Source organism: Diabrotica virgifera, chromosome 6 (genome assembly GCF_917563875.1).
Source record: "Diabrotica virgifera virgifera chromosome 6, PGI_DIABVI_V3a".
NCBI classification, from domain to species: domain Eukaryota; kingdom Metazoa; phylum Arthropoda; class Insecta; order Coleoptera; family Chrysomelidae; genus Diabrotica; species Diabrotica virgifera.
The window spans coordinates 30,073,483-30,085,785 of NC_065448.1; the positions used below are offsets into that span (position 1 = coordinate 30,073,483).

Below are 12,303 nucleotides of genomic sequence, written 5' to 3' on the forward strand. Positions count from 1 at the left end.
GCTCATTTGAAAGGTTATTTAATTCTCTATTCAGTATTATAAACATTAATATAATTATTTTTACAGGGTGTACAAAAAAATTTTTTTTTATTAAATTAATTTAGAGAAAAAGAAGAAAAAAATTTTTAGTACAACATGTATAAATAATTATGTTAATGTTTATAATACTGAATAGAGATTTAAATAACCTTTCAAATGAGCTATCACGCAATCACTACTCTTATTAAAAAAATCATCGATTACGTCATCACGCCCAGATGGATGACGTCACTAGTATTATATATATGCCAAAAAGGCCTAATTTAAAAATAAAAATCGAGCTGTCTGAGGATTTCTCTTCAAATTTGCCCATTCTCGAGATAATGAATTTATGCAAACTCAAACGTCCTCACTTATACTACAGTGTGATCGCCCGCTTGATTAGCAATTAAAAAACAAAGGGGTTTTCGATATTGTATGGCAAAAAACTCTTCGGGATTTCATCAATCAATGTTTAAAGAATATCTACCTACCTTGGCAACATTGAAATTTTTAGTTAAATGTCCGATTTAGGGTTAAAAATGGTCGATTTCGCAATTTTCAAAATTTTTAATCGCTTGTATAACAAAAACTATTAACTAAGAGAAAAATCACTAGAGACCTTTTCTGTTTGGAATGATTAAAAAAACATAAAAAAACTTTTTTCGATGCAAAAAAAATAATTTTAGGAAAAACCCCTAATCTTTCCTCTCGCCTGGCAAGGTCATGCAGAATCGCCTGTCATTGTACACATTTCTTCTAAATGACTTACTCAAACACATACTTAAATTTAAACTTTACAGGAGAAAGTTTATGTCTCCCCTAAACTATGCACTTTTCGATTCACCTGGTAGATACACGTGCAGGGCTGATGCCTGCCAGGTCATGGTTTTTAGCCTTGGTGTGCTATGAATTATCACTATACAAATTTCCAGCCTTACAGGACGACCGTTAGTCGGAGGGTTCACTAGCTCTTAGACTATACAGACTACCTTTAAAATTTGAAGCACTTTTCTTTACAATCTGAAACACGAACCCTTAACCCTACGAATTTGAGGCGCAGTCACCTTTGTTTTAAAACAGTGCAATTGACAGATTATGTCATGGCATACTTTGACTTAGAGATGCATCAAGTCAAACTAGTTTGATTTTATTCAACAAACTTCACTTGACTTGAAAACCAAACTTTTTTTGTAAAAAAGTTTGACTTGACTTGATTTTGATATCTTTAGGTTTGACTTGAAATCAAACTTCTTCAAACAGTTTTAAGTTTGAATATCATATTGCGCAACGTGTTTATTTCCAATTATAATTAAGAGCGTACCGACTTTTGTTTTGACTTATTTGGATACGTCTGAATCTGGGCCCGGATTACGTACACTCGATACGCATCGTATCCGCCATGTTTTCCCATAGCGCCTTACGGGAAAACATGGCGGATACGATGCGTATCGAGTGTACGTAATCCCTATGCTGTACTCTGCTACTCCGCAAATTAGTTTGTAGTTCATATTTTCATATTATTAAGAAGTATATGCTTGGCTTGTTTATTACGTTCGTTTTGAAGTGTGTGCTTTGTAAAATAATATCTGAACCTGAATATTTTTCGGCTCAGAATAAGTACCAGATCAAATTGAGTCTGATTTTGAAGGTATTCCCACAACAGCGTTATAAAATAACAAATAGTGAACTAATTCTTTAAGACAACATTGCAGTCGCAAAAAATTCATTAAACCTACTCAATCAAAAATATAATATTTTGTTGTTTCTTCATAAATTTTTGTTAGAGGGGCCGTTCAAGTATTACGAAACGCAATTTTTGAAACTCTCACAACCTCTTTATCCCATCTGTATCTTTTCGTCTTTTGTTGTGAAGAAAGGTCCAGCTATTTATTGCAAACACGTGTTACTGTGCTTGATCTGGTTAATACAAATTTTAAGATATTTTCGCTTGAATACTATTGTCCTATTGTAACATGAGCGGAGCGTGAGGGGGCAGTATAATAAAATCCAGGGGTTCTATGTAAAATATAAACGAAAATTGAAAAGTTGGGAGATTGTGATTCCGTAGTTTTTTTATTTAAGTTAAAAAACACTGTTACGTAACGCGCTGTTCGAACCCCCTCCCCCCCCCCCGTATAACGCGCCGTAACGTTTTATATGACTCCCCCTCCCCCCAACTTGCGTTACGTAATACTTGAAAGCTTCCAAACTAGATTAAATTACACTTGGTATGATAAAATAACTGTCCAACGCATTCTTTGTTTAAATTTAGTAACACTCAAATATAAAAAAGTTATATCGATAAAACGAAACTTGCCAGCAAGCAATTCTAAGCATACAGGAATCATTTTCAAAAAATTTACCCTATTTTGATTATAATCGCTTCCTCTATCAAGATACTTTTATGTGGCACTCATTGTATTATTAATTTTCTTATCTTAATTAGCAACTAACATGTCAATCTCGACAAAAAAGTATATCTACTAAATAAATTATTTTTCAAACTCTTTCAAACTAAATAGTTTGACAAACAGTTTGAATTTTCAAACCTGTACGATTGACCAGTTTGACTTGACTTGAATTATTTGTCAGAAGGATTGACTTGAGTTTGATTTGAAATTAAGTCAAACTCAAGTCAAGCTCAAACATTCAAGTCAAACTTGTGCAACTCTACTTTGACTTGTAGAGAACAAGTTTTTAAACTGGCTGGTATGCATTAACAAAAAAGTGTTTGATTTTACTAAAAAAAGTGGAATAGTATTGGTGTTCCTTAAACATTGTTGATATGTGTACATTGTCTGCTATTATTAAAGCTTGGCATAATAATATTAATTTAGATATTTAGAAGGAAGTGAAAATAAAATGAAAAATGAGAAGTAGCAGCGATCTTAAACTCGTCTAATTTAAAAGTAATGACTTCTAAATATCTTCTGTATACATAATATATGTACTTCAATTCATCATCCCCCTGCGACGCAGGACGTCGTATAAACTGTATTTATTCTCATATTAGGCACACATCTACAGAGCAAATATTTGAATTTCTGCTAGGCGTATATACGCTTTTTTATTCCAATAATTTTCATCTCTTCTCTTCAAGTTCTTCGACTAAATCCATAGAGGCGCATGAAAGGGACCAAGGGTAAATCTGAAAGGTTTTATATTCCTCCTGCTGCAGACCCTCTTGAAAACACACGTTATCTCAAGTGGGCCACGGCGAGGCCCCCATAATATTTCGCCCCCATGCACTGTATACACCAGCTACGCGTTTTTGTCTACCTTTCTCTTTCTGATCTGTGCTACGCTACGCGAACTGTCGGGATAGAACCAGAGCCGGTGTCAGCGACTTACAAATTAATTGGTAATTAGATTCATATTGATGATATTAAAAACTCATTGATGATATTAAAGACTCATTGTATTATCGTCAAAAAGACGATTTTAGCCTAATAAAATAAAAAAAAGTCAAAATGTAAATTCGAAAAGGTTAAAACAAATTTTATATCAAAGTTTAGGTGGGTACAAAAGATATTTTCAAGAAAGTATCCAAATCACACAAGGGGATCATTGTTTAAATAATTAAAAAGGGGTCATTTTTGCAAAAAAATACTTTTTTAACTGCTGAGGTAATTCACTTATTAATAAAGGTCTATGGGATTTTTTTATGCAAACTTGAAGGGTAAATCTTTCACATAAGACTTACTAAATTAAATGTAACCCCCTATTTATTTAAATAATTGTATATAAAACTTTAAAAATAAATTTGCAAAAAATTATTTTTAGCGTTTTAAATAAGCACTATAAAATATCTTATTTTACATAGTAAGTTACCAGTATTAAGCAAAAAAAAATTTTCGAAAAATATTTAATATTTTTTGAGATATTGAATTTGTTTATTAAATATTACTATATTTTCAATTGCAAAAACGCAGTTGTTGGCAAAGAAATATTCACCTGCTTAACATCTCATTATTTTTATTTTTATGTATATTTTCGATAAATGTATTGATAAATTCAAATTTCTATTAAACTCCTCCGTAAAATGGCATGTGAAAATTATTCAAATTTGTTTATAATTTGTTTTTTAAATACCGTCGCGGGGATTAAGTATTTTGAAATGCCGTTTCGATAATTGGGTTCCTGGGATTTTTTACTAATTAACAAAATTTTTTTGTCGTTTTTATTCTTCTTTTTTTTTCTTGGAGTTATATTACTACGAGCCCTTTTAGGGTTAAATTTTATTAAGAATGTCGAATCTCTGAGTTGTAGAATCTAGACCTAAAGATATTAAGATTTAACTAAAATCTCTTAAATAAAATGTGCGTGTTAAACAATCGCGTTTTTACAATTGAAAATAGAGTAACATTTAATAAACAAATTCAATATCTTAAAAAATATTAAATATTTTTGGACCAATTTTTTTTGATTAATACTGATAACATAGCGCAACTTTTTCTGTAAAATAAGATATTTTATAGTGCTTATTTAAAACGCTAAAAATAATTTTTTGCAAATTTTTTTAAAGTTTTATGTATAATTATTTAAATAAATAAGGAGTCAAATTTAATTTAGTAAGTCTTATGTGAAAGATTTACCCTTCAACTTTGCAGAAAATAATCCTATAAACCTTCATTAATAATTAAATGACCTCAGCATTTAAAAAAGTAATTTTTTTGCAAAAATTACCCCTTTTTAATTATTTAAACAATGATTCCCTTATATGATTTGGATACTTTCTTGAAAATATCTTTTGTATCCACCTAAACTTTGATATAAAATTTGTTTCAACCTGTACGAATTTACATTGTGATTTACATGTAGTGTAATTTTATTTTACACTAGACTATTTATATTATCTACAAATTCAGAAAAGCAGCGTGAAGCTCGGCACAGCAATGAAAAGCGTGATACGTTAATTGTAATTGAGTAAACTTTATTAATCACGAAGACAACATTGGGTGAAATTGGGTGAATACTTGTGCAATCGAAAAGACGTAGTCCATGGATCCCGCCTCCAAAAAAAAGTTTATTAATAGCAAGCTGAAAATTTGTTAATAGCTTAAGGGTGTCTAGTCGGACAAACTTTGATATATGGGAAGACTGGAAAAGGGGAAGTTTTAATTGTAGAACGTGATTTGAATTGTGGAACGTGTCATCCTGACAGGTTTATAATTATGAAAACTAGCAGGTTGCTTTTAAATTTATTCAATAGCAAACTTTATATAAAACATGAAGAAATGTTTGTCCGACAAATATGTTAAGCATTTTAGTAAGTCCGACACGTAGAACATGTAAAATGACAGGAATTATGTTGGTGGTAAATAGCAGTCTGATTTTTGAATGAGAGTTTAATGAAAGGATAACAAATCAATTGAAAGTTTTGTCCGACAAAATACATGAGACATTTCGGCGCACATGGGTTCGCTCCCAACCCCTATAAAACCACTTTTATTGTACACGAGTTCGCTCCGAAACTCATACCCGAAAGTTAAGTTATGACCGAAGGGTTAGGTCTTCCTACCTGAAGCCGGGAGCGAATCCATGTGCAGCCAGACATTTTCGTAGTCTGGCCTTCGAAACCTGTAACCTGTTCCACAAATAAAACTTCCCCTGTTCCAGTGTTCCCGTATATAAAAGTTTGTCTGAGCAGACACCGTTAAGCTATTAACAAATTTTCAACTTGCTATTAATTTCTTATAATAATAATAATAATAATCTTAATAAACTTTTTTTTGGTACGCGAAATCCAGGCCTAACGCAGCTTTAGATCGTTTGTAATGTGAAATTTAGCGTTTTTGATAAGTTGATACAAATTTTAATGAATGTAATGATGGTTATAAAGGAGTAAATAAAGGGGTGTACGGTTTGATCGAAGTCAAAGGTAGGCGTTGGCAGGGTATGCCCAGAGGTTGAAGACACAAAAGCAAGTATGAAAATGGTGGAATGGAAACCAACAGGCAAACAAAAATCATAGGAAAAGCTAGAAGCAGATAGTTAGACGAGGTAGATAAACACTTAATAACAATAAATGTAAGAGGTTGAAACAGAAAGACACAAGGGGGAATTGAATAGAAGCAAAGATTGCGTTATTAGTTCAAAAGAAGAAGTGGCGAATGGATTTAATATCCGTATCATATAAACCCAAACAAACAACAACAACAAAAAAAAAAAAGATGTTTGGAAGTAGAGTTGCACAAGTTTGACTTGAATGTTTGAACTTGACTTGAGTTTGACTTAATTTCAAGTCAAACTCAAGTCAATCCTTCTGACAAATAATTCAAGTCAAGTCAAACTGGTCAATCGTACAGGTTTGAAAATTCAAACTGTTTGTCAAACTAGTTTGAAAGAGTTTGAAAAATAATTTATTTAGTAGATATACTTTTTTTGTCGAGATTGACATGTTAGTTGCCAATTAAGATAAGAAAATTAATAATACAATGAGTGACACATAAAAGTATCTTGATACAGGAAGCGATTATAATCAAAATAGAGTAAATTTGAAAATTTATCCTTTAAGTAAGTTTGAAAATGATTCCTGTATGCTTATAGGTCTGGATCCCGCATATGAAAAAAAAGTTGATTAATAGCAAGCTGAAAATTTGTTAATAGCTTAAATATGTCTAGTCTGACAAACTTAGATATATGGGAACACTGGAACAGGGGAAGTTTTAATTGTGGAACAGGTTAGAAATTTGGAACGGTCAGACCACGAAAACGGCACATTTATTTTGTCCGACAGAACATACTTAAACTCTCCGAACAGAAATTAAACTCTCATGCAAAAATCAGACCATCTGGTATCACCAAATGGGCGTTTTAATGAGTGGAACATGTAGAATATGTCAAATGACAGGAATTATGACAGGTGACAAATAGCAGTCTGATTTTTGCATGAGAGTTTAATCTCTGTTCGGGGAGTTTAAGTCTGTTCTGTCGGACAAAATAAATGTGCCGTTTTCGTGGTCTGACCGTTCCAAATTTTTAACCTGTTCCACAATTAAAACTGCCCCTGTTCCAGTGTTCCCATATATCAAAGTTTATCCAACTAGACACCCTTAAGCTATTAACAAATTTTCAGCTTGCTATTAATAAACTTTTTTTTCATACGCGGGATCCAGACCTATTAGAATTGCTTGCTGGCAAGTTTCGTTTTATCGATATAACTTTTTTATATTTGAGTGTTACTAGATTAAAACAAAGAATTCGTTGGCTAGTTTTTTTTATCATACCAAGTATAATTTAATCTACTTTGGAAGCTTTCAAGTATTACGTAACGCAAGTTGGGGCGAGGGGGCCATGTAAAACGTTACGGCGCGTTATACGGGGGGAGGGAGGTCCGAACAGCGCGTTACGTAACATTGTTTTTAACTTAAAAAATCGGAATCACAATCTCCCAACTTTTCAACTTTTGTTTATATTTTACATAAAACCCCTGGATTGTATTATATTGCCCCCTCACGCTCCGCTCATATTACAATAGGACGATAGTATTCAAGTGAAAAATTCTTAAAATTTGTATTAAACAAATCAAGCACAGTAACACATGTTTACAATAAATAGCTGCACCTTTCTTCACAACAAAAGATGAAAAGATACAGATGGGATAAAGAGGTTGTAAGAGCTTCAAACGGCCTGTAAGAGCTTGAATGGACCCTTTAACAAAAATTTATGAAGGAACAACAAAATATTATATTTTTGATGGAGTAAGTTTAATGATGTTTTTGCGACTTTGCAATGTCGTCTTAAAGACTTAGTTCACTATTTGTCATTTTATAACGCTGTTCTTTATTTTTATATAATACAAGTATGCAGATTTTTCTCTTAATTTTTGCACCGGGAATACCTTCAAAATCAGACTCAATTTGATCTGGTACTTATTCTGAGTCGAAAAATATTCAGGTTTAGATAATATTTCACAAAGCACACACTTCAAAACGAACGTAATAAACATGCCAAGCATATACTTCTTAATAATAAATGAACTAACAGATTAAAACCTATCCAAATAAGTAAAAAAAAATCGGTAAGCTCTCAATTAGAATTGGAAATAAACACGTTGCGCAATATGATATTCAAACTTCAAACTGTTTGAAGAAGTTTGATTTCAAGTCAAACCTAAAGATATTGAAATCAAGTCAAGTCAAATTTTTTTACAAAAAAAGTTTGGTTTTCAAGTCAAGTCAAGTTTGTTGAATAAAATCAAACTAGTTTGACTTGATGCATCTCTATTTGGAAGCGAAGGTATCTCTGCGGTATCCCCCACTGATTGGTATCTCTATGGAAGGTGGTCACTCCATCTTATGCTTGGTCGTCCAATGCTTCTTCTGCCGTCTGGTGATGTATCTCTTACTATTTTGACCACGCGGGTCGCCCCCATTCTGCCTATCTGGTTATTCCATATTTTTTTTCTATTTAGTGTCCATTCGTTTATACACTGTAAGTTACATTTTCTTCTAATGCCTTCACTCCTCTTTCGATCTCTCAGCGTATTATAGTGTAAGTAAGTATAGTAAATATTATAGTGTATAAGGCATCCTACCAGTTTATTTGCTTTTTGTACTTTATCTCTCACTTTGTCCAGATCTTCATAGCTAAACAGTGTAATTCCAAGGTATTTTATTTCCATTACTTGTTTAATACTTATGCCATCAATTTCTCCTTTTCTGAGATGAGATTGTCATATTAAATTCTTTTGCTCTTATGTTAAATCTGTGGACAACTCTTTGTAGACTATCTGCATCTTGGGCTATCAATATTGCATCGTGTATATAACAGAGTATTTTTACTTTTTTGTTTCCTATTCTGTATCTTCTTCCTCTATTGACACTTTTGATTATTTCATCCATAATTAAATTGATGAGCATAGGGCTCAGTAAGTCCCTCTGTCTTATTTCGTTGTGTATGTCTACAAGTTGTCCATCTATTCTGACTTCTACTTTGTTGTTTTGGTAATTGTTTTTAATAGTTTTTATGCTATTTGGGGGAACTTCTTTATTATATTGTCCCCAAAAAAAAGTGGGGTCATAAATTATACCACACATTCTGGGGTCAAAAACAGTTCGATTGAATCTAACTTACCTTAGTACAAATATGCTCATAAAAAAAGTTACAGCTCTTTAAAGTTACAAAATAAAAATCGATTTTTTTCAATATATCGAAAACTATTAGAGATTTTTTATTGAAAATGGACATGTATTAGTCTTGTGGCAGGAACATCTTAAAACAAAATTATAGTGAAGTTTGTCCACCTCATAAAAATTTTATGGGGGTTTTGTTCCATTAAACCCCCCAAACTTTTGTGTACGTTCCAATTAATTCATTATTGTGATACCATTAGTTAAACACAACGTTTTTAAAACTTATTTGCCTCTTAGTATTTTTTCGATAATTCAGTTTTTATCGAGATGCGGCTTCTTTTTTAATATATTTACATAAAAATTTTATGGGGGTTTTGTTCCTTTAAAGCCCCCAAACGTTTGTGTACGTTCCAATTAAACTATTATTGTGCTACCATTAATTAAACACAGTGTTTTTAAAACTTTTTTGCCTTTTAGTCTTTTATTGACAAGTCACCTTTTATCGAGATGTGGCTTCTTTTTCAAAGTATACCTAAAAATGCAAATTATAAATAAATTTTCAGATTATTAACAGGTGTCTATAATCGTACTTAACCATATACAAATATGTGGTGGATTCTACAAATATTCAAAATATGTCGATAAACACTGGCTTATCGAAAAATTACTAAGAGGCAAAAAAGTTTTAAAAACATTGTGTTTAACTAATGATGCCACAATAATAATTTAAATGGAACGTACACAAAAGTTTGGGGAGTTTAAAGGAACAAAACCCCCATAAAATTTTTATGGGGTACACAAATTTCACTTAATTTTTTTTTATAAGATGTTGCTGCCATAAGCATGTCCATTTTCAATAAAAAATCTCTAAGAGTTTTCGATATATGAAAAAAAATCGATTTTCATTTTGTAACTTCAAATGGCTGTAACTTTTTTTGTGTGCACTATTGTATATAGGTAAGTGAGGTTCAATCAAATTATTTTTGACCCCAGAATATGTGGTATAATTTATGACCAAGCTTTTCGGGACACCCTGTATAATAATGTCAAAAAAGGAAAATTTTTACATAGGTATGCAGCGACTTTCATAAGTTTCAGATTCATAAGATTAATGAGTCATGCCCTGAAAGTCCTTTATGAATTTTACAGAACAGTATGTATACACTATGTGAGGTGTAACTGTGTGCTGAACAGTTTGAATTCCGAAACTAACTGGTAACACGACTAGCTTTGTTCTGCATGCGTATTCTTATAAAATATAGTCTCGAAGACGACTTTGATCCTTTTTCTATTTTGTTTTCTTTAATGATTTTAATCATTTATTAAAACTGTATATATTTGACTTCATATGTATATATTTTTCTTTTGTTATAGTCTTCAAGTTCACCACGACGAGTAGCAGTTCCAGTTCTAGTCAAAGACGGTAAACCATGTTCAGGTGGTGGTAACAACACGAATCAAACAGCCACCTCGAGCGCCTCATCTGACACATCGCGAACGCAACAATCACCCGCTTGCCAACCGCCCCAACAACAGACGCAGTGTATGGCTAACAGCGGGCTTGCAATGGCCTATCGGCAGCAGGGGAACTACCAGCAGCAATGCGCAGGCTACCTGCCACTGCAGACGCGGGCTTGGTAGTACGAAATGGAAAACTTTTGCTATGAACAATACGGATTGGTGTACTGCGGAGATGTGTAAAGTTAGAATTTATATGTGCAGTAAGGTAATCCTCACATTGTATAGTTTTTATAAGCTTCTTTGAAAAAAAAAATACAGACTTATATTGCAAAGCTGTTAAGTATCAATTTGTATTTATTTATTCATTCTAATTAAGCGCGTAGGCGCAAAATTTCGCGCCAATGTGTTTTAAATGCATTTATTTTTTTGTAAAGTAGTTGCAAGTATTTTTGAAAAATTTTAACGCAAAATGAAAGGTTACATTATTACCGAGGGCCGAAAGTCCCTTAGAATAACCACAAACTTTTTTTTGAATGAGATATTTGAAATTAAAAATCACAATAAATTTTCTCTTTTTGTTCACCCCTGTAACTTATTAAAATAAACATTATATAAGTTTTCAGGGATTTTCTAAATTGTAAAATTAATATGGTATAACTATAGACCCAAACCCAGACATCCAAAGTGAAAGTTATCCTCCAACACCAAATTGTTCTAGGTATAAAATATGGTCCACATAACGTTCAGAAAAAAGTCACACCAATCAGCCTCGGGTTTGGTGGGGGGGGGGGGGGGGGTGAGAGGGGGGAGAAATCGGTAAATTCGTAGTTTTTTACGTTTTTTGTCAATATTTATAAAACTATGCGATTTAGAATGAACAACCTTTTATACAAAAATGTTCTACATTAAATTTGAAATAAAAAAGGCCCTATGCATAATCCTTCTAAAATGAACTGTTCCAAAGATACGGAGGTAGTATACCTACCTAGTATAATTGGTCCAAAAAAAGGCCTAACCCAAACATATAAAGTAAAAGTTTTCCTCCAACACCAAATTGTTCTATATGGTCCACATATTGTTCAGTAAAAAGTTACACTATTTTGAGCGTCCGGTTTGGGGGGGGGGGGAGATGGGGGAGAAGTCGGTAAATTAGTAGTTTTTTTACATTTTTCGTCATATTTCGAACAATATGTGGACCAATTTGGTGTTGGAGGAAAACTTTTACTTTGGATGTCTGGGTTAGGCCTTTTTTTTTATCAATAAGGTATACTATACTACCTCCGTAACTTTGGAACCGTTCATCTTAGAAGGATTATGCATAGAACCTTTTTATTTTAAATTTAATGTAGAACATTTTTGTATAGAAGGTTGTTCATGCTAAACCGCATAGTTTTAGAAATATTGACGAAATACGTAAAAAACTACGAATTTGCCGATTTCTCCCCCCTCCCCCTCCCTCCACAACCGACGCTCATGAACATTATGTGGACCATATAGTACAGTTTGGTGTTGGAGGATAACTTCCACTTTGGATGTCTGGGTTTGGATCTATTTAGGTATATCATACTATTAAGAAAGTTAAAAACTATACATACAATGTAGGATTATCACTTTTAATATTTATTAACTTCAGATTCTGAAAAATGTTGTAGGTAATATTGTAAAAGCTCGAGAATTTGATTTGTCAGTTTTTAGTCAGTGTCAGAGATAAAATTTTAATTGAAATATTTATTTACTAGTCATA

The 12,303-nt window shown here is 32.4% G+C and overlaps 1 protein-coding gene across 1 annotated transcript in view; it reads left to right on the top strand.

The window, feature by feature from the left end:
* LOC114337084 (homeobox protein Nkx-2.1) overlaps window positions 1-11,253 on the top strand; it is a 173,538-nt gene extending 162,285 nt beyond the window's left edge. The window contains exon 7 of the mRNA XM_050652684.1: window positions 10,473-11,253. Coding sequence (XP_050508641.1) covers window positions 10,473-10,739 — 267 coding nt within the window. The 3' untranslated portion in view covers window positions 10,740-11,253. The remainder of the gene's footprint in view (window positions 1-10,472) is intronic.
* The last annotated feature ends 1,050 nt before the right edge of the window (window positions 11,254-12,303 follow it).